The 27187-nt window shown below is 37.9% G+C and overlaps 2 protein-coding genes and 1 pseudogene across 3 annotated transcripts in view; 1 reads left to right on the top strand and 2 right to left on the bottom strand.

The window, feature by feature from the left end:
- The window catches only part of LOC129721072 (sodium-dependent transporter bedraggled), a 276779-nt gene that overhangs the window by 202016 nt on the left and 47576 nt on the right, over window positions 1-27187 (bottom strand). The gene's annotated exons all lie outside the window — the stretch shown is intronic.
- LOC129721087 (cytochrome P450 9e2-like) lies at window positions 999-3379 on the bottom strand (annotated as a pseudogene).
- Window positions 20756-24734, top strand: LOC129721090 (cytochrome P450 9e2-like). 2 transcript variants are annotated; one of them, XM_055673222.1, is made up of 5 exons: window positions 20762-21014; window positions 21073-22602; window positions 22669-22785; window positions 22853-22928; window positions 23903-24734. In XM_055673222.1, the coding sequence occupies exons 1-2, from the start codon at window positions 20803-20805 to the stop codon at window positions 22457-22459; spliced, it is 1599 nt and encodes a 532-aa protein (XP_055529197.1). In that variant the 5' UTR covers window positions 20762-20802; the 3' UTR covers window positions 22460-22602; window positions 22669-22785; window positions 22853-22928; window positions 23903-24734. The 2 variants fall into 2 exon arrangements, with proteins under 2 accessions (XP_055529196.1, XP_055529197.1); XM_055673221.1 differs by having other exon boundaries at window positions 20756-21014; window positions 22853-24734.

The following is a 27187-nucleotide window of genomic DNA, read 5'->3' as shown; positions in this document are numbered from 1 at the left end:
CTGAACATGTCCGGATATGTTAGTAATATTGTTCAAATCTGTCACTGTTATGTGACACGCCTATGGCAAGTTTAACTCTCAGTAGTCACGTCTAAAAGCTCTAGTTTGCAGAAATCTAATCTCCAATACGCAATGCACAAAAAAGCGTGTATTTGAGTTCTTGCTTTTCTTTGTGTTCATTCTTTCATCACGGCCGGTGCAGCTATCGAAAATGTTTTACTTTCCTTGTCATTCTCTAGTTTACGATTTTTTGTTTTGCGGCACGCTAATGGCAAGTTTAACTCTCATAGTTATATATAAAAGCTCTAGCTTGCTGAAATTAATTTTCGTATTATAACGGATGCAGCGAGATGACGATTGACTCTTGCTGCAAACTGGCTTTACCCGCAACTAGCAGAGCAGCAGGTGGGAAGGCAACTCGTTCGACCGTTCCACAGCAGACGGACCAATCGGCGCCGTAGCACTGCACAGAATTGCTAAACATGTCCGGACAAGTTAGTAATATTGGCTGGATCTGTCACGATTGGCCACTGCTAGTAACTATGCGTATGCCTGTAGCGTGTGTGTAAGATCGTTATTGCCTTGTTTTCTTGCTTGCAGTGTGTGCGAAGAATAATAAAATAACTGGAATCACCCGTGTCCAACAAACTTGTTTCTATTGTGAAAAATGCTGGAAATCGTAATTGATGAAGTTGATAGTTTTTTTGTCACTCACCAAAACCAATAATGATTACGCAAAAATGTATGATTGGGTTCTTGCATTTGTTTTTTAGAATTTATTTGCTAAACTAGACCCAGCATGAGTTTTATTCGTTTAGTGTCAAACAATTTCCAATCTTAGAATTTTCGCTTGATTCGTTCTGATCTCCAATTCCAAATAGTTTCATTGAGTTTAGTTGTGAAAAAGGAAAATCACTAAGGGAAATATTTGTCTTGGCAGTGAAGCTGCGAACAATCGTTTTCCTGATTCGAATATGTATAAAGTGGAGACGCTAATATTTGAAAGAAATTCATTCATTTATTTATCATAAATCATTGTTTATCACTTTGACGTCTCAGCATTTAGAAATGCAGTGTTAGGTAAAATTGCAGAAATACTAGCGTTACAATTGCATCTACTGTTTGTTTTGATGGAAAATGTAAATACCGTAGTCCAACGTCGTGTCTTGGTTACCGCCCCCCTACTTTTTTCGGTTCTAAAACCCTTTTTTGTTGTGTATGTCAAATGTAACTTTTCTGCTCATAAAAAACGCTCCCAAATCTCCTGGGATCTATTTATGTGTTTTATTTTGGGAATTTTATTTTCGTTTGTGTTGCCTATTGAATAAAAGATTCTGTTATAAATGGACAGTAAAGAAATTTTCTGGATCGAGTTGGAATTATGAAAACTATTTTTTTTTTTTGAAAAATACGCTAAGAATACTCCTCGAGTATTATACTATAGTACAGTCACCGGTAAATTAATACAAATCTCTCACTAAAAACAAATCGGTGGAGAGTAAGTTCATGTAAACTGCAAACAATCCAACAAACAATGCGTTTGATAAGAGTTTAATATTCTGAATAATTATGTTTACGACTAAGCCTAAGAATCAAGCATACTATTCAATCCTGATTTTGATTAAATTGTTTTTTCCAGTTTCGATCGGAGGATGAAAATATGCCAAAAATTAATTTCTCGGCTTAAACTCCAAGTGTACTCCATTCTCTGGAATCACATTGCCAAACCCTTTTACGATCTTAAGCGGAACCTCAGTTTTGCTCGTTCTTTCGAGGGAGAAATTTAGCAGCATATAGTACAGAATGGTTTTCACTTCCGCTAGAGCAAACCGTGAACCGATGCAGTTTCTTGGCCCGATCCCGAACGGCATATATGCCGAAGCATTTATACTTGATCGCCTTTCTTCGCTGAACCGCTCCGGATCAAATAGCTTCGGATTGGGGAAGTATTCGGGATCGTGATGAAGAGCCTGAACCGGAAACCATAAAACTGTTCCTTTGTCGATGGTGAACTTTAAATCATTACCACAATCCAGTAAGTAATCCTTCACGCACAGTCGATCGAGACCGGGTGCTGGTGGCCACATTCGGAGGGCTTCCGAAACTACCATGTCCAAATACTTCATTTTTTGCATGGCATCGTAGGTTAGGGATTTTTCTCCTAGCGATGCGTGAGTCTCCAAGATCTCCTCGTAAAGTTTCTGTTGAACTTCCGGATTGATGGCTAGCTCGTAAGTGGTAAATAGCAAACATGTTGAAACTGTATCGAAGCCCGCCAGGAAAAAGATCAAACACTGCGCAACGAGCTCTATGTCAGTCAGCGGTTTCAGGGTTTGAGCTCTGCCGATTTCTGATTCCTCGACGGTGGCGAAGCCTTCCTGATGTTCAGTTTCTTGTTGGTGCTTTAGAATTCCTTTTTCGCTTGAATCAGAAGATTTACCATATCCGGGCGTACAATACCCCTAGCTTCCCGCTCTTGAATGGTCTTCAGAATCAACGACGAAAAGTAACTATTCTGCTCCCGATCAGTGAAATCAATTCCCATTCGTGCCATTAAATTCGGAAAAATTCTCGCCGCAATCACTTTAAACAGTACACTAGCCCTGTTGAAGTTCATCATTTTCTTTCCATTCACGTAGAACTCGTTTGTGGGATCCTTCAACGTGTCAACTTTGAGGCCGAAAGCACTCGTCGCTATCACATCGGTGGCGAACCGTGAAAACACGTCCTTCATTTCATATTCTCTGGGTCCTTTGGTGCGAGCCTCATCCCGATAGTACCGCGCCGTGTTCTCACTACACTCCACGATCAAATCGAACATGAGACGCATTTTGCTCCCGGTGAAGGCGGGACTCAGTGTCGCACGCATATTCTTCCACCTCTGACCGGTGAGTGCAAACAGTGACTTGCCAACGAGTAAATTCGGATGATCGTAGTCCCCGTCACTGAAGAGAGGCACGTGATCTACGAAATGATCGAAATCTTTAACCGCCATCCGCTTGATTAACTCCAAATCGCGCACCACAAACACCGGTGTGGTGAGATCAAACATGCCAAATATTCTGAAGGAGGTTCAATTTTAGATTTAACATAATCGATTAGTTACCACTAAAAAAACTTACTTGTTGCCACGAAATTTTTCGTAGATGGATTGTATAAAACCACCGAATGATTCCTGTCGTAGATACAAGGGACCGGCACTACCCAGCAGAGGCTTAACCCCCATCGATGGGATGGGTTTCGTGTGGAAATAGCCATTGTTTTTGGTAAGCAAATAGTAAAGCCAGAACAAAATTCCTACCACCGGTAACAGAAATGTAAGGTTAAATTCCATTAGAAACAACTTTTAACTTGACAGAGCGACAGCCAAAGCACGACTAACAACTGGGAATATTTTGCGATGCATCTACGTATGTTGTGTACATTCCGGTTTTATATTTTAGTACGCTCTCTTCTGCTGTGCCATAAAAGGAAAAAAGCTTATGTACCTACATATAAAGATAAAGCTGACCACACTGATGGAGTTGCGTGATGATAAACAGCGCGATAGTGGACAACGAAACCGCAAAAAATAGGGTTCATCGAGTTTATTTTTTTTATCGATATCAAATATATGTCAATCACTTTTGAACAGGATTTTTTTTAATTTTTTCCCAGACCTCGAGCATTCCAGACCAGCGGAGTAAAAAATTAAACGTGATTTTTTACACACAAAAAATTAAAAATAATGTATATTATGAGAAAAAAAATCAATGGTTTCCTATTTCGCTCGCGGTTTCTGATCATTGTATCACTCATTTGGCATGCGACCACTTACAGCCAGGTCGATATGTTGTGGTCTCGGAAGATCGCTTTAATAGTGACCTTACACTTCTCGCGGCACATATCCAAGAGAGTCGTTGGATTGGTTTTTACTATCTCAATTGCATGTTCGAATATATAATCGTTCCAGTAGAATAATGTTTCTCGCTATTGGATCTGTCCGGAAATGTATGTATGCATGTAAATTTTGCATTTTGTTGTTGTTTTTAATTAGAAATACATTTCCACTTCAACTAATTCAGCTACAGATAGTAAACAAAATGATTGAAACAGGCAAATTATTGTCGATTTGTAACTGGCCAAAAGTAGTCGAAAAATGAATCGATTTTGACAAAACCAATTTTATTCTACAGGAAAACTATCCTAGTTTCTTATCATTTCTTAAGAACTTGACGTGACCAACTTACACCGGAAATGGTTTGGATTATAGGAGTTTGCGCAAAATGTAAATTTTTTCAACGCATAAAACTTTTTTGATATCTTATTTCTTTTAGGTCTATATATTGCCAATGAATTAGAATACATTCCAAGTTCATTGGTACCCGAAGATCGGTAAGGAACCACCGAGGTATGAATTATTTAAGTATGTTTTTTTTACAGTTTTTTTTTTGCTGTTGGATACAAAGTATACAAAAAAGTTTTTTTAAAAAAAAATTTTTTTTTCCTTAAGAGATCCCGTTGTGGTTTGATCTGAAGAGTTTTAGGCAACTTAATTGTCTATCCAAAAACATTGATTTGAAAAAAATCTGAGATGACCGATATTTTCAAAATCACTTTTAATTATTAAAAATTTAAAATTATGTATTTTCAGTGTAGGACCTTAATTTTTCCAATATCTTTAAATGAAAGATCAAATACTTTTCTAAAAGTTATTCATTGGCAACCATTCTCTATCTCTCGTCATTATTTAGATATATTGATTTATAAGCAAGAGGTTTTATTACTTCAAATCTTTTCAAAAGTCAGTTTAGATAAATTTTCAAAAGAAAGTTGCACAGGTGCTTGGCTTAATAAGGCCTACTCACCCAGAAAGTTTTATTAAGTTCTGTTTGGATGCTGCGAGCCCAAGGAAAATTGTACTCAACAGGGAAAAAACTGGCAAAAACAACACCCATACTCGATTAATTCCACTCTAAGTGGTTCCTTGACGGATTTTTAACCTTTGGATACCAATCAACTCGGAATGAATTCTAGTTAATTGGCAACATATGAACCAAAAAGAAACAAGATGTCAGAAAAAGTTTTACGAGGTGCAATAATGTACTATTTTAAACACTTACCACCAACGAGAGCTTCGGGATATATCCTAGAATAAAATTCAGCTCCGAATAAATGTTATTGATAGTGTTTTTGTTGCCAGAACTGTTGTTAGTTGCAAAACGCGCGTAAACCTAGCTTTAATCGAGTTTACTCTCTCTTTTCTCTTCATGCCAGTATTTTCGTTTTGTTCAAGCCTGTTAGGTTTTGTTAAAATAAATGACCTCAAGACAAGAAGCATTGCGCAAGCAGATTGCACAGTTGTAATGGCACAAAAATCTTGACAAAAAGTTCAAGGTAAACCATTTTTAAGCGGAAATCTTCTAGTTTCGGCTGTTTATAGTCTCCTGCAAACCTCAACGACAATTGGCAAGAAAAGTAGTGGAAAACTGGCCAAAATAATAGACAAAAGAAAACTTCGATACTCTTGTCTAAATCCTGAATACAACAAATCTACCTCAGTGTCATCCATTCAAAGATTTCTTCGGGATTTTTAGTTTCTTGTTGTACACAAAAAACTGAAGGGCAATGAATTGCAATTAGTTGATTGGTAGAATCAAAAGAAGTCGAAGTGACGGCCATTCATCGCTTTTTTGCCGGCAGGATGAAAAAATTATTTGAAAAAAAAATTCCGATTTTTCATGAGTTTACCTTCACACCCACCGACGAAACTACGCATGCAACATTAATCATAATACCCATGAGTCAGCAGAAAAAAATTGACAGCTCTGTGAGTCGAACTCTAACCGTGAACGTGTAAGCAGTGACACTAAGCAAAGCCTTGGTTGCTACATTCCGATTCGGAACATGAACCTTCTGTTTTATTATATACACAGACTTCGCAGCCAACTGTTTAGTGTACACTGCCCCTGTTTATAGTTGACGTAAAAGCCAAAATGACCGAATTGCACTTTTTCGTTGATTCAGCTTCCTTTACCTAAGATACATACACTACAAGCAAAAAGGAAACCATTTTGTTCTGAAACTTTTGAGAAATATTGGAAAAACGTTGCAAAAACTGGCGTCACTCCATGCAAGGTGCAATTATTTATGTTAAGTCGTTTTATTCGGCTGTCTTACTTATGTATGTTTGTCTAAGTTAAGTCGTTTAATTCGACAAATATTCCATGGAAAGGGGAAAAAGGGGAAAGGGGGATTGAATTCTTGTATTGTATATTAATATTTTCACAAAACACTCAGCCTCAGGAAGGCGTAAAGTCACCGTGTCCTTTCCCCCTTCTAGTGGATATTTGCATCAGATGAAATAATTAAAACGTGTGTGTATAATACGGTGGGTGAACTTAATCGATTTGCCAGAATGCGAGGCAGTTTTTACGTCAAGCTATGCGAACAATTTGCGAGAAAAATACATGTTTATTCGCATAAACTGGCGTAGCGGTTTTTCTGGATCAATTACCACGGGCCGACTCGTATAATCCATAAGGCTTCTTTTCAAACATCAATCTTCATAAAATTGACAGACTATTTTGTTGAAATTGTATCTCAATATAATGATTTGGGTTAAAATAACAAAAACGCGTTTTTCTCGCAATGATGGTGTTGGTTGTTACGTCAACTATGTAAACAGGGGCAGTACAGGATAATTGCGGGGCTAGCGCTACGATCCTACTTACACTAACAGTCTCTCCCGAGCCGAGACTCGAACCTACGACAACTGGCTTGTTAGGACAGCATCGTACCTCGAGACTAGCAGTGACACTACTTCAGAGAACGGTTCCCCGTCGCGTCGAAGAAGGTCATTGTGCGGCAGTTCGTCGACACCGGATACGCTCGTTCCGGCATCTTCAACATCTTGGCACTATTGAACAGCAATCAAAGCATTGAAAGAAAGCCCGGTTCCGTTCCGGACGGTCAACGACCCTGAGCGACAAGAAGCTCCGAAGTATGCTGAAGAGGAAGACCAAGGGAAAAGTGGCTACATCGTTGCGTGCGCTTGGCCAGGAGGTTGGTGCAACCGGCCGAACAGTTAAAAAGTACCTGGCGAACATGGACATACATGTCAGGAAGCAGAAGTCCCGTCCACTAGTCACGGAGCTACAAACAATGACGCAGCGGTAACGGCGGGATTAGATGGTCAAAATAATTTTCCCGGCAAATTACGACGTGGCGGTGGTGATGGACGACCAGACTTGTCACACCCTGGATGGCAACGACTGGTAGGGCACTTCGTATTTTATTTCCCCCACGAAGGAAGTGAACACCGAGGTAAAGTTTATTTCATACATCAAGTTTCCAAAGAAGGTGCTGTGGCTGACAATCAGCGAGAGTGGGATGGCGAGCTGCTCATCTTTCGCTCCGGACTGGCCATGAACGGGGAAATTCATATGGCAAATTTATCAAACTCAATCATCTGTCTAAGGTAATTTTTTACCACCATCTGAAAAAAGTCCCTTTTTTGCCGCATACGTTAGATAACCGGGAATGTACACTTTGGATTAGATAAGAGCCTGTCTCTGCTCAAACCAATCATTTTACTAGTAGTTGGCGACTAGGACGGTCTTAAATAAGTAGCTGAAGGTAGCAGCATCAGCACTAAGCACAACCGCTGGCACCTTGTTTTATGGACGCAACTGCGACCAGTAGTTTTTTTTTATCTTTTGTGCAGAGGCGTCGCGTGGTTTATTTCGTCACATGTCCACTATACATTTATTTTAGTTCTTTTCCCTTAAATTAAAGGAGAAAATCAAAACAAAGCTTGAAATTGAAGGCTTTCGCTCGTATGCTTACTTGCTTTTGAAGGTTATTATAATTCGATAATTGCATATGTTCAGATATTAGGAAATAGGGTTCCTGTACAGTGCACATGTTGCCCAGGTGGACCCGACGCCACTGCTTTGTGGCAAAATTCAGACGAATTTGCTGTTCGCACATTTTTGTTTTTTTTACCCTTCTGTAGCATTACTTATTGAGAAGTAACCTGCTCGGTGTTATAGTGCTTTTTGTCTTCTCCTTCAGACTCAGAAACTTACTGCCTTCCTTATCGACCCTATGTTCTCCTGCAAGCTATCACACTAACAGCGTACAACGTACTATAGTCTATGATATTATCGGAGCTTTAGACCAGCGGTTTTTAAGTCTGAAGGGAAGTTTTGTGTGTAAGAACCTAGGTATCAGGTAGGTCGGCTAAAAAGCCATGGCTTATAACGGCACGTTCCCCTCACATGTGGAGGATTTGTGCCTAACTGCAGGAACCTTCTCATCATTTACCTGACAAAAAGGGAAAAAAGAGATAGAAGAAGAGGGAAGTATTAAGAGTAGAAGAGGAAAAGGATAAAGAAAGGATTGAAAACATAGAAAAAGCATGGGATATTTGTGTTCTAGGAATTATCAGTGACAAACCATAAAGTTCGTCTTCCTAGTCCTAGTCCCAGCAAGAAATTTAGAAGGCACTAGAGTTCTTTCCCGCAATTAAGAATGAACTGAAGGATATTTTTCAAATCAAGAGATCTATATTCAGATTCATTTATGAGATGACGACCGAAAATCCTGTAACGCAGTTGGGCAAGTCTGGGACAACTACATACTAAATGAAAAGAAGACCCATAATCGCCCTCACAGAGGTCGCAACAAAAAGTATTCGAACGATGCATGCTTGCTAAATGATAGTTCAAACTATAGTGGCCAGTTAGAACTCTTATCAGCACACTGCAGTTCTTTTTTGATAAATTCAAAAGATAGTTACTAACTTTTACAGATAAGCTTGGTAAATACAATTTTGTTTGGCGACAGGAGTCAAGATTTGTCCACAACCTGTTATGCTCAGATAAAGCCCAAAGGCAGATCTTTTGTTTTATCCAAGACTCAGGAATAGGTACCGCGGGCTCAGGACCCACAAAATTATTTGATGCACCACTTCGGGCAAGCTCGTCTGCCCATTCGTTGCCAGCAATGTTAGAGTGTCCAGGGACCCAAAGAAGATTAACAGTATTCATGATGCTAAGTTCTTCTAGACAAGTGCGACACGCAATGACTAGCTTCGACCTAGAGTTGTGAGAACCAAGTGCTTTGACAGCAGCTTGACTATCAGAACAAATATAGATTATTTGCCCAATTACCTTTTGTTGGAGGGCTGCCAGCACTCCACAAATAATAGCAAAGATTTCAGCTTGGAAGACTGTGCAGTAGATACCCAATGAAAAAGATTGTTGCAATCTTAGTTCACTCGAGTAAACTCCGGCTCCAGCTTTTCCTTCAAGCAGAGATCCATCCGTATAAATAACAATATGATCCGAAATTTCTCTTTCTATGCGGCCTGATATCCAATCATTACGCACAGGTAAAGAGGAACTGAAATCCCCATAAGGAAAACTCACAGGAAGAGTCATATCACTTGGAGCAACTATAAGTTGGTCCCACGAGAGCATGTGTGACCACACACGTGAATGGGAATTGTTATTATCGATATCATAGTGCCAAAATCCATTTGCTTGTAACCGGTGCACATGAGTAGGCTTCCTGTTTCAAGAAAATTTGCAACGGTTTTATACCAAAAAGAGCTTCTAAAGCAGCAGTGGGTGTTGTAGAGAATGCACCAGACAATGACATTAGACACATCCGCTGTAGATGGTTTAACTTTGTCTGAATGCTTCTCAGCTCTCCCTTTTGCCACCATACGAGACATCCGTACGCTAGTATTGGTCTTATTATTGCAGTATAAATCCAGTAAATGTATTTAGGTTTAAGACCCCAGCTTTTACCAATTGTTCGTCTACATTGTCCAAAGGCCATGCATGCCTTTTTGATTCTAAAATCGATGTGAGCAGACCAGTTAAGTTTAGAGTCTAGTATTACTCCAAGGTGTTTAACTTGATCTGTCACACAGACCTCAGAGTCAAAGAAACGAAGTGGACGAGCTTCAGTGATTCTCCTTTTTTTAGTGAACAATACAAGTAATGTTTTATTGGGATTTACAGAGAGCCCAACTTCACGACACCACTTTTCAGTTTCCTTTAGAGCCTGTTGCATCAGGTTAAAAATTGTGCTTATACACATTCCAGTAATCATAACAAGATAATCATCAGCGAAGCCATAAGAGGGAAATCCTAAGTTATTTAGTTTTCGTAACAGACCGTCCGCTACGAGATTCCACAGCAGAGGTGACAAAACGCCTCCCTGGGGACATCCTTTGATGCATCGTTTTCTTATGAACGTTCCTCTTAGCGATGAGTTCAAATAACGATTTTTTAGCATCTCATGTATCCACGTCACGATAAATGAGGGTATTTCATGAAAGTGTGCCGCATCAACTATAGCATTGAATGGAACACTGTTAAAAGCTCCCTCAATATCTAAGGAAACTCCTAAACAGGATTGCTTCCGTGAAAAGGCCTTTTCTATATCATGGATAACACGGTGTAAGAGAGTAATTGTAGACTTTCCTCTTTGATACGCATGTTGCATTTCATGAAGAGGTCGTCTGGACAAAATTTCATTACGGATGTTATGATCGATAATTCTCTCCTAACATTTGAGGAAGAACGAGCTCAAGCTGATTGGCCTAAAGCTTTTTGCTTCATCATATGAAGCACGTCCCCCCTTTGGAATAAATTTGACTTTTATTTCTCTCCAGGATTTTGGAATGTATCCTGTAGCAAGGCTGCAAGTCAAAATCTGCTTTAAAATATTTTTTATATGTTGGAAGCCTCTCTGGAGCAAACATGGGTATATTTCATCAGCTCCAGGAGTCTTATATGGCAAAAAACTATCCAAAGCCCATTTTATTGACTCGATTGTTATCAGCCGACGAGCTATCACCCATGTGTCCGAAGGAACAGAAAAGTGATCGGGAACGTCATATTGTTCCAGCTCTAAGCACCCCGGAAAATGTATTCTAAAGAGGTTTTCTAGAACCTCTCCATCATTTGTACTAACATTTCCATCTTCATTCTTTATCGAGTTAATTTGAAAGTCCTTAGATTTCGCTAAAACTTTATTAAGTCTGCTAGTTTCATTCACACTAGAAATGTTTGTGCAGTGGTTTTTCCAACCCCGTCGTTCAGAGGATTTCAGAGCTTTTTTATAGGCTTTCCGAGCTGTTTTAAAAGCAATGATTCCCTCTGTACGGCGTCTGTTCCAAGCCCTTCTGCAATTCTTGCGTAATTTTGCAAGTTCAGTATTCCACCAGGACGTTGATTAAATTGTACGTAAGGGACAACTTTCTTAAGCCTCCAATAAGCCTCCATGATGTAGGATGTTGTGATTTCAACAGCATCGTCTAGATCATGTGGGCTTTCCAAAACAGATTCATACTCGTGGAATTTCGACGCTAGAGCGTCGACATAGGCGTCCCAATCTGTATTTTTTGGATTCCTGAAACGAGTTACCTCTAAACAATCATTTAGATGCTCAAAGAATATAAATCTATGATCAGCCAATGATTCTTCGTTAGAAACCCGCCAATTGTTCACTTCATGAATAACATTATTTGTACAGAGTGTTAAGTCTAGCACTTCCTCTCTGTAGTGGCTTGAAAAAGTTGGAGCATTTCCTATATTTAAAATATTCAAATTCGTAGAACAAAGATACTCCATCAGGTCAGAGCCCCTGGGATTTATATTTGAACTACCCCGAATCATATGATGGGCGTTTGCATCAGTGCCCACAATTAGAGGTAAATTTTCATTTTCACAATAAGCCACAACTTTTTTGAAGTCTTCCGTGGGAGAGGCCTCATCGTGTGGAAAATATGCAGACATACTGTCTATTGACGTTTTCGATTTTAACATCTATTTTGACAACACAGATGTCCCTAGTAGTTAAATTGGAGACAAGAGTAGCATTTATTATTTTATTTATGAGTATGCATGCGCGTGGCATAATTCGAAGATTGTTCATTCCACTTTTGCTAAAAACAGGATTAGGATTTATTAGATTACCAACATAGAATTATTCTGCAAAGATTTATGGCTGCTGTTCGTTTGTGTTGGATGTTAATTTGTGCTACTTTGATGGCAGACATTGCAAATCAAAGTATCACCAATCTAGGATCCCACAACCCACCCACAGCTAGAAAAACCTTCGCAGCGTAATCCGTATTGTCGATTATCGTACTTATAAATTTATAATTTAAAACTGATGATTTTGTCGATAAATTTTAGAGAGAAACTTTTGTTAGTCCATCTTCCTATGTTGTAGGAGTTAAAAATTCTGATCCATACCTTGAATAAATGTGTTGTATCCGCCGTGTTGTCCAAAGAGTGAATTAGAAGCACGCAGATTTTCAACGTTTCACAAGTGATGAAGACATCTATGATGGCCGTGATGTGTTTTTTTATTAATTCTGTAAGCAATGAAGTCTTACTGCTCCTGGTTGACTTAAGAGATAAAGTAACACGATTAAAAACCAACTTACATGATTGTTTGTTGATTACAGAAGTTATGTTCTTGATCGCTGTTTGCTCCTGGAAAAACATGGCATCCAGTGTGTTTTGTACGAACCTCATGCATGGGATTTCGAGTACTCCCTTTGCAATAACAAGATTCGCATTATAAATATTGATGACATTATTCATGATGGTAATTTTGGCCGTTTTTTGGGGGATTTTCATGTTCCCTCTCAAAGGGCACGACATTACCAGAAAAATTTTAAAAATTTATCTCCTTGTATTCAGGAGTAATTTTAATTATTTTCAGTCTGTTCGAAACAGAGGATATTGACGTCACAGTGGTTAGACCTGAGGTATTTTTGTGACCTGTGACAATAACCTTGTCTTCTGCTGGGACTTCCTCACAGGATTTTCCAATATCCTTAGAGGCTACACCAGCTTCTAACAAGGTTTTGTGGCAGTCGTCGGTCACGTTCTGCCTCTGTCTTCCACTACCGCCATCGCTCTTGCCGCCTCCATCTCCCTGCTTACCATTCGATTGTGGCACAGGTTTTTTTGGAGGTTGTTTGCGTATTCGAGCATCACCGAATTTATAGTCTAAAACATATTTATTCTTTTTAATTGATTGAAGGGACACACCATCAACTAGAAAGGTAAGTTCTATGTGTTGTTGGTTGATGATTTTGCGTCGGAGAACTCTCCATGCATCAGTCACCAGTCCCTCGTTTTGGCTTTCTAGCAGAGCTAGAATTGTATCATTGCTATCATCCACGCTTCGTGGGAAAAATCCAATGAAAGCGTCCGGTTGTGGTATAAATTCACTATCGAGCGTAATTAGCTCAACATTGCCCCCTAAAGTAATGGTAGAAATTATCTGCCCAGGTGGACCCGACGCCACTGCTTTTGTGGCAAAATTCAGACGAATTTGCTGTTCGCACATTTTTGTTTTTTTTTTTACCCTTTTGCAGCATTACTTATTGAGAAGTAACCTGCACGGTGTTATAGTGCTTTTTGTCTTCTCCTTCAGACTCAGAAACTTACTGCCTTCCTTATCGACCCTATGTTCTCCTGCAAGCTATCACACTAACAGCGTACAACGTGCTATAGTCTATGATATTATCGGAGCTTTAGACCAGCGGTTTTTCAAGTCTGAAGGGAAGTTTTGTGTGTAAGAACCTAAGAATTAACCCTTACTTAAAGTCCTTTTGCCAACGAATGGCTTCGTTCTACTGAGATTCGAACCTATCACCACTCGCTTGTCAAAGCGGACTCTGTAATCTTGCGGCAACGAAGCTCTAGACCGCTGCACAGTGGTGCAATAAGGTAAAAAGTGGGACTTATTACTATAGCGCATTTCATCTCCATTCTAGCTTAATAGTGTCTTCGGAACAATTGTTTGTATGAATGACCCGCATAATCGCAAATTGTCAAAAATTATAAAAAGTTTACTATACTAAACATAAAAAAATAACTTTTTTGTATTAAGATGTAGTAGAATGATTTATTCAGCAAAGTTGTAGAAGATTCAAAAATATGGAACTTTGATGAACAAACAAAATTCCTATCTTAATACGCCACAACTTTTTTAGGAAAAGTCCTGGATATGTGTGATCTTCAACAAAAACGTGTGTTTTGTATGCCAAAATGCTTCTTCAGAACAACGTTTTCCTGAAAAATGTAATTAACAAAAGTTAGGTACCAACAACTATGTTTTAAGTAACTTTTTAATAGAATACTCTGTAACACTGTACCCAATGAAGATAGGAGTTATGTTTGTTCAGCAAAGATGCATATTTTTGCACGTTTTAAAACTTTGCCAAATAAATCATTCCTCTATCACTTAACACAAAAAATAGTACTTTTAATATATGAGCCGTTGCGAACCAGAGTGGTCTATGTGCCATCGAGCAAATTGTTCAGGAGAAGCAATTTTCGAAAAATCTCTGAATAAAATTCTGTTCAACGGATTCTTTCAAACAAAATGTTCTAATATAAAGGTTATGAAGTGGTTTAACATTGGGATACATAAAATTAACAGTTTCTTTGCGAAATCGGTGATTTTATCTCACCAATGTACATAGACCACTCTGATTTCATATATATATATTCACTGGAATCCTCGAATCGTTTCGGAACAGAGTGGTCTATGTACACAAACCCGGTAAATGACAAGGAAAATGACGGTAAATCGTATAAAATGGCTAGTGTCACATGTTATATGATACATATAGCATGTCACATGTAAGATGTCACGTGTTACATTACATGTAACACAACATATTACATATTACATAATATTTTACATGTTACATTTTTCGTGTTACATTCCTTATCACATGTAATATGCTACATGTTACGTGTTACATAATAGTATTACATCGATTTATGTACATAGACCACTCTGTTCCGAAACAAAACGGCCATTCTGTTTGGGACGAATTTTCAACACGGATTAAATCAGCTTTAAAATTCGATTTTCCGAAATTTTCTTAATCTCCCAACTTCAGCTTCTTGAGTAAATGCGGTTTATGCAAAAATGGTCTTTAGACCACTCTGTTCCGCAACGGCTCATATGAAAATCTACTGTAACATATGCTCGCCGTCACAAATGGAACCTACAAGAGTTTATAGCACTTCAACTTAACTTCAAGGAAAAGTATTGACATCATGATTCCACTTGCCCCTTCTTAACCTATGCGTTCTTGAAGATATCGAAAAAGTAAGCTAAATTTTGATGAAACTTTGTAAGGAGAAGTCCTGGAGATGTATGGTCTTTGACAAAAATGTGTGTTTTAAGTGCTCTAGAAATTCCTCCAAACAACACTTTCAAGTAAAATGCAACTAACAACAGTTAAGTGGAAAAAAACTTAATTTTAAGTAAGTTCCATATAACGTACTTTATAACCTTATACCGAATGAAGATAGGACTTTCATTTGTACAACAAAGTTTCATGTTTTTGAACCTTCTACAACTTTTTTGAATAAACCATTCTTCTATCTCTAAACACAAGAAAGTTAGTATTTTTATTTTTAGTATAGTAAACTTTTCATATTTTTTGCGACTATGCGGGTTATTCATACAAACAATTATTCCGAAGACACTAGTAAGCTAGGATGAAGACGAAAGGCGCTATGAAATTAAGTTACACTGTTTGCCTTGTTGGACCATTGTGCGCTGGCACCTGCTCCAAGAAAAAGCTGCGGTATTTTGATCCAATATATGTTTTGGGATGCTGGCAATCAAAATCTGTGGGCCGTCAAATTTTTAGTGAGAATAAATTTCGCGATTTCAGGGTTTGTTTTTTGTTTGTTTCGATTTTAGTGATTGTAACGGTTTAAAAAAAAACTCCTAGTGCCGTTTTACCCCATTTCAAATGAAGTAACAGTGAAAAAAAAGTGAAAAAAAAAATTTTTTTTCCACTTGGCTTATACGTGAAACCATGCCTCCCCAGCTGGTCTCGAGGTACGATGGTGGCCTAACAAGCCAGTTGTCGTAGGTTCAAGTCTTGACTCGGGAGAGACTGTTAGTGTCAGTAGGGTCGTAGCGCTAGCCCCGCAATTGTCCTGTACACTTAACGGTTGGCTGCGAAGTCTGTGTATAGTAAACAGAAGGTCAAATTCCGATACGGAATGTAGCACCAAGGCTTTGCTTTTTTTATACGTGAAACTAAAGCTCTTTAGTTGCCCTACACAATGCTATATTCAGATTTTTTTTCTAGCGATTTTGTAGAAAGTACCAAAATTGACAATTTTTAAAAGATAAGTGACACATTCTACCGTGACGTTACAACGTTTTGACTATTCTTCTGTTGGCATCATTTTAATTCTAACTTGTATTTTTTTCGTGAAACCCTTTGATATTATTACAGATTCGGAAAGTAGACAAAATTTTCTATAAGAATGATGTATAAGATATTTGTTTACTTTGTTTATATTACCTTGGGGAGTAAAAATGTAGCGTGATGTTACAACGCGCGAGAAATTGAGGTGTCGGGACTTTCCTTACAAAAGTCAAAAACTCTGCTCTGTTTGGAATTTTATAACAATTTTTTCTTCCACGATTTGATAACAAATAATAATCGAACATTTTGCCATGTTTAGAGTGCCTATAACTGGTAACATCTATATTTGAGAAACTTTTATATTTCGTGACGTTACAACGCTCATTTTTCAGCAAGGGATATTCTCACTCCGTTGTAACGTCACGAAAATATGAATCAGTCGGTATCCATTATTTATCACATATTTCTTAGACATTTTCATATGAAATAGTTCAATATCTGATTTATATATTTCTACTTCTACTTTATGCACTTGGTTTGTGGGGTTATCCATAAACTACGTAGCAAATTTACTTTGTCGTTTAATGTATGGGCATGCAGAACCAAACTTAAACTTGGAGATTTTCAGTGAAGGAATGTGAGTTATGATCAAATCTATTCTTTTCATAAGTGAAATATGTATCATAAATATTCTCAAAAGTGTCTTATATGACATTATGTGTAAAACATATTAAATTTATTTTTATTGAAGTTTTTTCACAATGTTTGAGTACGTTATCAGTTTATTCAGCATTTATATTAAAAACAAGTTTACAAATGTGTCCTTAATTCCAATAAATACAAGAAACCTTCCGAAAATTATAATAATAACACAAAAATGCCGCTCTTTAGCTTTTTTCACTCCCGTAATATATCCTAGATTTTTTAAAGCTCACACTACTTATTCAAGAAAATTCGAGTGCATTTTTGCCGCTGAAGATTTTTTCATCTAGACTTGCCTTAAAAATAAATAGCTGGCTTATTCCACGATATGGTGTTGGTCGTTCAAAAATGTTCTTCTCATCGTTAAATGTGGTGATGTCACGTCTCGTAATTGCGATAACCATCACATTCGGAAGATTGGCTTGAGCGATGCGGACGAAGTATTCATTTCATTGATACGGTTACATTGCGTCAATAGTTTTTCTCATAGGGAACATTCGCATGTTACGTAACGCGGAAGTTGACAATTTTCTATCCCCCCTCACGCAATGCATTGTAATATAATATAATAGAATAATATTAGATTTTTTTTAGAATGTAACGTTACTCATGGATGACCCACAGTTTAATAATTAAAAACATTAATCCATTTTACAAAATTTATTCTCTGTTATATGACATATGTAACGTGAACTAATTTAGACGCATCAAGTATATTTTTGAACATAGACGAATATTATATAAGGGGGAAAAAACGTGACGTTACAACGCAAATTAAACTCGGTTGTAACTCAAGTTGTATTCAACCTAGATGCGATCTTTTAGTATCAAATTAAAGGTATTTTTGAGTATAAAGAGAAAGCAAAATATTACATTGATTAAATGTAAGGAGTTTCCATGAAGTAAAAAACTGTACTTTTTTCGTGACGTTACAACGCTAAATTTCATATTTTTTCATATTTTTTTCATATTGGCCTAAGATCAACATGTTTGAAATTTCACTTCAAAACTCTTTAGGCATCGAATAAAGCACTTATTTCACAGTCATATAACATAAAAAATGTATTATAAACACATACTCCTGATCAATTGTAACCATTTAAAAAATATGTAACCAAAAACGCTTGTTTTTTGTTAATTTTACTTGAACTTTGCAATTAGTTTTCCACAGTTTCTTAAACACTATAAATTTGACATTTACGTTTTTGGAAGGTTTAATCACTATAGAATCTAGGAAAAATATTTACATTGTTGAAATATGCATTTCAAAAATTGGTTTTTTGGTGTAGCTTCGCAGAGAATGTGTCAAATGCATTTTTTCGTCATGTTAGTTTTTTACCATATATTGAGACCATGTATTTCGAAGTACTATTAGTGTAGAATAATAACACGAATTTTAAAAAAATCCATCCAGTCTATCAAGAGTTATTGAACGTTTTGGGATTTGGACGTTTTTGGACATATCATCTATAAGGGCCGTTTTACCCCACTTTACCCCAATGAAAAAAAATACACTGAAACGCTGGAAATTCCAGCCTAATCGGAGAGCATCGAAACAACGTTCCTCCGAAAGGTGGTGGCATTTCTCGTGAATTGGCTCTTAATTATGCAACTTGTACTATTGAAAATGGTCAAACCTTGTTGAAGCGCATATTTCAATATTTCGATTACTCGCTTAACCGTTATATACTCGAAAGGGCACCCGGGTACCTTTTCAGTACCATTTTTTATTGCTTCAAACAACAAGGATAACCTCAACTCAGCCAGCTGAAACTTATGGAATGCTCCTACCTAGTGGAAATAAACCATTTTCCATCACCAGACTGTTTATAGCAGCAGGGGAGGTCGACGGGGGGGCTTTGATTTTTTTTACTCCATAAGTAAATTCAAGTTCCCAAAGAAGGTTCTGCTATTACTGACAATTAGCGAAAATGAAAAGTCGAGCTGGTCATCTTTCGCTCCGGACCGGCCATGAACGGGGAGGGTCATGTAAACACAAATTGTTATTGTATCTTTGAGTATCGCTTACACTCTTGATATTACATTAAAGAGATTTCAAATAAGCTAATCCAACGTCGAGATAAACCTATTTTAGTATTGTAGGGGAATTGGGGCAAAATTGACATGTTGCTGATATTTTACGTGGATCAGACACCTACCAATCGATTCCTGAGGCTTTTTCACTCAATATAAGACCTAATTTGACAACCACTCTTAGATATTATCGTATTACCATTAATTGTCAGACATATTCGATGTTATTTTGCTTTGTGAAATATACTAAAACCATGCCAAAACCGTTTTCGAAGAATCACCGTTTTGAGCTCAGTTTTTGTCCGATTTAAGATCTGTTTTTTTTTAAAGATGGGTAAGAAGATGCTAATATGTGGACAAACTCTTAGGATTTTGATATTTGGCTTTTAAACAAAATGGCGTCGAAAAAACATCGAATATTTCCGATTTCTCAAAAATTCAAAATGGCGCCATTGTTGCCCCTCAAGTTGAAATATGATCAAACTCGGGGAAATTAGGTTAGCATCAAAATACACAAAAAAATTATTTATAGAAACCAAGGCAGAAAAAAGTCAATTTTTGTTGCACTGTGTTATTTTCCTCAACACCTAGAATTATACACCTAGTAACTCGGTAATATACTATTTGGGCTTTATAATATCCTGCTTCTGCTTAAACCAATCATTTTACGAGTGGATGGTGACTAGGACGATATTAGCTAGGTAGCACTTAATAACGGCCGTAGATTGCAGCAGCGCCAGCGGGTACCGGCAGCGGTTGTAGTAGCAGTGTCAGCGGTAAGTGCAGCAACACTTTCTCAATTAAAAAATAACAGAATGGTTCTGTGTATAACCATGACCGCGAGGTTGACGTAGAACTACATAGAGCTGTTCGTTACAACACTTGCATTGTTGCAATCGGGAGTCATCGTGAATTTTTTTAATTATAGACGCCAAGATTAAGATAGACTACACTGAAGTCGCTTTTTACGCGGGGGATACGAGCCGCGTGGAAAAACGCGTAAATTCCGGAATCCGCGTAAAAAACCGCGTAAAATCCGAAATCCGCGTAAAAAAAACGCGTAAATTCCGGAATCCGCGTAACAAAAAACCGCGTAAATTCCGGAGTCCGCGTAAAAAAACTGCGTAAATTCCGGAATCCGCGTAAAAAAACCCACATAAAAAACCCACGTGAAAAGCGACCTTAGTGTATATCAATGCTAACATATCAATTCATTCGGCCATCTTTGACTGTTTTCCAGCAACCGAAAGTCAACATCTTGATTTTCAAAATGACCGCCAAAATGACTTTTGAATACAACAGTACAAGGAAAGTAACGAATAATCTCATGTAGTTCTTCGTCAACCTTGCGATCGTGGCTTTGCGTACTACTCCTCTGTTTTTTTTTTAACAATTTATATGACTGATGCTTTATAATTACGCCTACACTACAACAAAACTTGAATTATTCAAATTTCTATGACATCTTTTTCTATGGCGATCTGTATTCTTGATTTGAGTCGAACGAAAAAAAAACTAGACGACAAGCAACATAACACAAAAACAGGTTTTCAAGCTTCGTACAGAGACAATTGAAATACCGCGAACCTAACCCTATTCTCAAAAACCGGTTACAGACGGAAACAATACATTTTCAATTATAGATTAGAAAAAAGCAATCGTCTTATCTGTCTGCTTATAGCACACACAAAAACCACCACACATGAGAGCCACCTTCCTTTTATGGAAACCACAAAGTAAATAACCAAGCAGATTAATGGTCGACGCTGATTATTTAACTGATGGTTCGTGGCGAACAAAGAATCAGTGTTAAACCAACTTTTAACGAGAAAAAAACCCTTTAAGCGTTGCTATACGAAATGGACATTAACCTCACCTATCTGGTGGCACTGGGCGCAGTTCTGGTTGGTGTTTACTACTTTATAACCCGAAAGAAGCACTACTTCCACCATAAGCCAATTCCATCGATGAGGTTTAAGCTACCACTAGGCAATACGGCACCGCTGTACCTCCGACAGGGTTCATTTGGTGGGTTCGTAGAATCAATTTACAATCAATTTCGTGGTGTCAAGTAAGTACATTTAGAAAGTTTCGAAAAAAAAAAGTAATCCGTAAACCATATTTCGCAGGGTATTTGGAATGTTCGACTTGAATGAGCCGGTCTTTGTATTGCGCGATCCAGCACTGATCAAACAGGTGGGAGTGAAGGATTTCGACCACTTCACGGACCGTGTACCGGTATTCGGTAATACGGACCACGATCATCCAAATCTGATTATAGGCAAGTCACTGTTCACGCTGACCGGTCAGAAGTGGAAGAGTATGCGGTCCACGCTAAGTCCTGCATTCACCGGCAGCAAAATGCGTCAGATGTTCAATCTTGTGGTGGAATGTAGTGAGAATACAGCACAGCATTTTTTGAAGAGGGCACAATCTGGGACAACTTTGGAGTATGAAATGAGGGATGTATTTTCAAGGTTCGCTAACGATGTCATTGCATCGTGCGCTTTCGGGATTCAGGTGGATTCGTTGCAAAACAAAAACAACGATTTCTATTTGAATGGAAAAAAGATGGTAGATTTCAACCGGATCAGTGTACTATTCAGATTCATTGGATACAGGCTTATGCCTGGTGTGATGGCACGGCTGGGGATCGATGCAATCGATGAAGAACAGAATCGTTATTTTTCTTCTTTGATTCTAAGTGCTATCCGAGAGCGTGAAGCGAAGGGGATCGTTCGACAGGACATGATAAATCTATTGATTCAAGCGAAGAAAGGTATTCTAAAGCATCAGCAGGAGAAGGAGCAGCACGAAGGTTTTGCCGCTGTGGAAGAATCAAATGTTGGTAAGGCTCAAAGCCTGAGTAGCCTGACTGACACGGAACTGGTGGCACAATGTATGGTCTTTTTCCTGGCCGGATTTGACACGGTTTCAACGTGTTTACTTTTCACTACTTACGAGCTGACATTGAATCCACAAATACAGAATAAACTATACGCTGAGGTCATGCAAACGTACTTATCCCTCGAGGGGAAGTCACTTACGTACGATGCGATGCAAAAAATGAAATACATGGACATGGTGGTCTCGGAAGCGCTTCGAATGTGGCCACCGGTTCCTCAGCTCGATCGGATCTGTTTGAAGGATTACACTCTGGATTGCAATGACAATCTGAAGTTCACAATCGAAAAAGGTTCAATAATATGGTTACCGGTTCAAGGACTGCATCGTGATCCGGCATACTATCCGAATCCAGACAAGTTTGACCCGGAGCGGTTTAGCGAGGAGCGAAAGGGCAGCATAAATGCCGGAGCATATTTGCCGTTTGGAATCGGACCTCGAAACTGTATTGGATCTCGGCTCGCGCTGGCCGAGGTTAAGACCATACTTTACTACATGCTGCTCAACTTTTCGTTCGAACAAACTAGCAAGACTAAGGTACCGCTAGTCATCACCAAAGGTGACATTATTCCAGAAGGTGGAGTCCATTTGGAGTTTAGACCAAGAGGCTGAAAACGAGCCAGAGCATCTGTTGTGTTGTGGATTCGTGGTTCTTGACATATCACATTTCTGTCATCATTTACTATGCCAATTTTAGGAATGGTCTCCTGAAAGTTGGAATTACTTTTATTCAATTTTTACAGATGAACTACAGAGTGAGTTTACTACTTTTTGTATTTTTCTCGAGCTGCCCTGAATAATCTTACATATATTTATCACAGTAAACAAACTACTATCAAGAATAGTCGGCGCACATTCTTGAGAAATAAGGCATTATTCGATTTATATCTCAGGATTACCTGAAATCATACCTGTGAGTTACGTTGGAGGAGGATTCGGTAAGGTTAATGTATAACTGAATACTAAAAGTTACATAATAATCTTCTTTTGTAAATGCGTTTACAGATCGAGCAAAGACGGGCAAAACATGTGACAACCTATCACAGTTCGAAATGCCTTTTATTGATGAAATAAAGTTAAAGTAAGAAAATCTTAGTTTTAAACTTAATTCCTCTCAAAACACTAACTAAAAATATCCAACCGGGAATCAAAAGAAGTTTTTTTTTCAATAGCATTGAACTATTTTGACTGTAATAACATTGGTTACTCATCACCTATTTATCGCTATTTCAAGTTCATTGGAAATATACCCATTTGTTTCTTCAAACACAAAATAAAATCACAGACAAATACTAACCCATTCACCTGTAAAACGATTCAAACTATTGCAACTCTAACAATTATCTGTGCCCGCTCTGTGTGTCTTGTATTTCCCCACCCAGGGATGTACCACTTCACATGCAGAACACTTCAATTGTTAGCTGGTTTTTGCAATTCAACTGTTGCTGCGGTTGGAATTTGGGTCCATTTTTGTCTGCACCAAAGCGGTGCATTTTTCATTTTCTTCTCCCAGCGGATACAGTGGAGAATTAGCTGCACACCAAAGCTGTCTGCTGGTATGCTGAAAATTGGTTCAACATATTGCTGCATAGTGCGGTGTACTTAATCGTCCGCGGAGTTGGCCAATAATGGCCATTCATTCATTTCGGTCGTTTTCAGTAAAATGATCGCTTATAATAAACGCCGGCTGTTGAAAATGACTATTGTTGCCGGGTCAACAGGGCGTAAAATAGGAAGCTGATGCAGCAGCTAAAGTGGACTTTCCAGTAGTTTTGCGAAAGCAAATTGTGACTAACCCGGTTGTAACTTATTATTTATTTTTCTAATTTTTCATAAAAGAAAAAGGGATTTATATTTCCTAGTGCGATCTGAAAAATGTTGTTATTATGATTCAAAAACACAGATGACATAATTTATATAGCTCTATCAACGTCAGTTTATCATTTTTCGCCTAAAACGAATAAAATAACAATAAAGCCACTTTCACTTGCGAAGTAGTTTTCTCACCATAAATTATTTGCTCGCAATTGTGTTTTTTTGTTGTTGGGCAAACAGTAGTTGCATTCTCCGTGTTGTGGCATCAAGTAGCCTATGCTAGTGGAATGCAAATTGTCACACAGGCCCTGTCATGACAGCCGAATCCACAGCAGACTACCGCAAACAAATCGATGAGCTGGAATGTTCACTAGAGGATATGCAGCTAACCGAGCAGGAAGCCAATCTAGCTTTGGAGAGTCTGGAATCGAAGATTACGGCCCGTCGCTCTCGGAATCCTCTGGAACCGATCCCGTTCGAGCTGTTTGCGGATTTTTGCCATGACTGGACTGAGAAGTGCAAAATGGCCACGGAAACGGTACGCTTTCAGTTGCGCAAGGCCGCCGTTGAAATGAAGGTTAAACAGGAGCTGGTCGTGGAAAAGCAGCAGATCGCTGGAAGCGATAGCATCGTCGTAGATCATGAAGCGCTGATCATCCAGCAGAAGGATAACGAGATCGAACTAAAGAATGTCAGCAAAACGAACTACGAGCTGAAGCTTCTTGAGGGAGTTGTAAAACGAGAAATTACCAGGGAGAAGATCAAGCTGAGCGAGACGATAAAGCAGTATGGACAGATCGGTGAGGACTGCTCTCGGCTAGAGCGGAATTTGAGTCAGTTGGAGCAGAAAATTGAACAAACTGAAGCGGAGATAGCCGAGCTGGAAGCAATCAACGACGAGTTGAGAAGGAAGGCGGAATTGTATCGAGCTCCGAACATTCTCGACATCGCTCATAAGATCGACGAATTGGAGCGGGCTGAACGGGAGATTGTCAGCACGGTTAAAGGTAAATTGGCAAAAATGAGCGAAAAGAGAAAATAAAAAACAACACGTTTAACGAGATATTGCTATTACCGCGATTTAATCATAGTATTACTTTGAGAATATTCAAATAAATTTTCAAACCAAATGGTTCCTTATTTACCGTTAGCTATCTATCTTGCCATACAAAACTAGATTTCTGTCTGTCTGTTCTTTGAAAACTTGGAAATTATCGAATCGATCGGCGTGACGATTTGTAGGTGAAGGTTTTTGGGGCCAGTGAAGGGTTATATGATGGTTTGAGGCCCATTCTCCTCTCTCATACAAATGAAACACAAATTTCTACATAACTCGAGAGTTAATCAAGCAAATTAGACCAAATTTTTCGAAGCAAGAATTTGCGGTTTGACACTCCTTTCCTTCTCTAAGGAGAAGTTGGTATATAGATGAAAACAAATTTCTTCATAACTTAAGAATTAATCAAGTTAATAAAGCCAAATTTGGCATGTGAGAGTTTTTGAGTACGAAACATGATTCTATGATGGTTTGATGTACCATCCTTCTGTGGAAGGGAGAGGCTCCCATACAAACAAAACACAAGCTTTTGCACTCTAGAATTAGTAGAGCAAAGGGAACCAACAATAAAATGTGAGAATTTTAGAGTACATGAAATATATCTATGATAATTCGAACCAAGGGAAGGGATCCATAGACATGAACATATATTTCAACTAATTATTCCGGAAAACAGCTGAAAATGGTCGGAAATATGATCAGAAAACAAAAGCCAGTTAAACTCAAGGTGGCAATTTCTGGTTTCTGAACAACAACCCAAAATGATCGAGTGGGTATTTTTGGAACCAGAGTGATCGCAAAAATTCGAACATTGCCTCTGAACGCTATTTTAAAATCCAAGATGGCGACATCCGGTATCCGGAAACGAACCCAAAATGACTCAATACGGGTATTTTCGTAATCGGGATGATACTCAGAGGCTGAAAATCGACTCCAACGCCATTTTGAATCTTTTTATGAACGAAAAGCAAGGTCAACCTTCGGAAGTATGAGGAACCAGTTTAGGATTTGCATACCTTCTGTGTTCAACATTTTTCTGTTCTCGTAAAAAAGTTTATTATTGAAAATATTTGAGTATTTACCAATTTTCGAACGCCTTAATGGAGCATACTTTAATAAAGTAGCATCGGTAATGCCTAGCTGTGACAAGAGGGAGAAGGTGTGAGAGAAAACCGACGTAGATTTTTGTAAAACGATTGATTTTTTTCGCAATGTGTATATACTAAAATACACTTAAACATCGCACAAAGCTTTGCACCGAGCGGCGTCAAAATCTCTTCTCTGTGGCATTCTGCAGTTTTCTGAAAACTTTGCTAGCACAAAAACAACCGCTTATACTTTTTGAAAACCAAAATCATTGTTTTATTTTCATGAACCTGTTAGTAGTGGAAATTACAAGACATTTTCGTTTTCAAAGCTAGTAGGTACAGCGATTTATTTTGTGCGAATTCGTGAATATTTTTTAAATAAAACTGTGTAAAACTTTAATTTGTTACCACTTGTATTTTTGTCCGTCTCTCTTGAAAAATTGGGCGGGCTATAACAAACAATGTCATCGAAGGAACTTAATTTTGATCTCTCATATTTCTTTGGTTATTGACGATTTTAATTGAAAATATGCAATAATTTACTAACAGGTATGTACAAAACGCTTCACGACCCGACCGTTTTTACGTTTGCACAAACTTTTTAACTTGTAATTACTGTTTCGAGTGAGTAACGAGTTTTTCAATGTCGTATAGTGTAATTTGTGCTAATGTAAGTCAATTTGTACGTAAAATGTTAAAAATTATGTACGCCCTGATGATGGTCCCATGGAAGAATCGAAACGTCGGTGATGAGCAGATAGAAATCAACGCAATTCATTGGGCTGCAAACCAAAATATCAATCCTATGGATTGATGTTATGTTATTTGCAGACCAAACCATTTCTATATTAAAGTATAAGTAAAACATCATTCAATCCAGATATAGAAATTTGTCTCTCACTGTCTCTTGCATTTTCTCTGTGTCAATATCTGCGAGTGAATTAGTGCATCATTTTAATAAAAACCTTCAACATTTAACTAAATATAAGAAATCAAAGTAAACTTCCTTTAAAAAACTTGTGTGCTTTGTTATAGTAAAAATTTTATAAAATCACAATGAAAAGTTATGTTGAAAAAAAAAAATTCTAAGAAGCATTCTAGAGAATACTCAACAAAACTATAATATGTAAAATAATTTTGCTGAAGACACTAACTGCTCCAATAAAACAATTTTCGAGTGAAAAGTAATCAGTACAAATTGTTTTAGTAGAAATCGTGAGTAACCGAAGAAAAATGTTTAAAAAAAAGTTTCCTTCGAAGAACTTGTTTGTTTTATTATAGCTATTTCAGAATATTAAAAAATGGTAGAAAAACATATGAAAAGTTGAACTGATGACAATTGATTTTTAGGGGTAATCTATAGAAAACTCCACAAAAGTC

Source organism: Wyeomyia smithii, chromosome 2 (assembly GCF_029784165.1).
Source record: "Wyeomyia smithii strain HCP4-BCI-WySm-NY-G18 chromosome 2, ASM2978416v1, whole genome shotgun sequence".
Taxonomy (NCBI): Eukaryota; Metazoa; Arthropoda; class Insecta; order Diptera; family Culicidae; genus Wyeomyia; species Wyeomyia smithii.
Note: the sequence above shows the minus strand (reverse complement) of the source record. Positions and strands in the feature narration are given on the sequence as shown.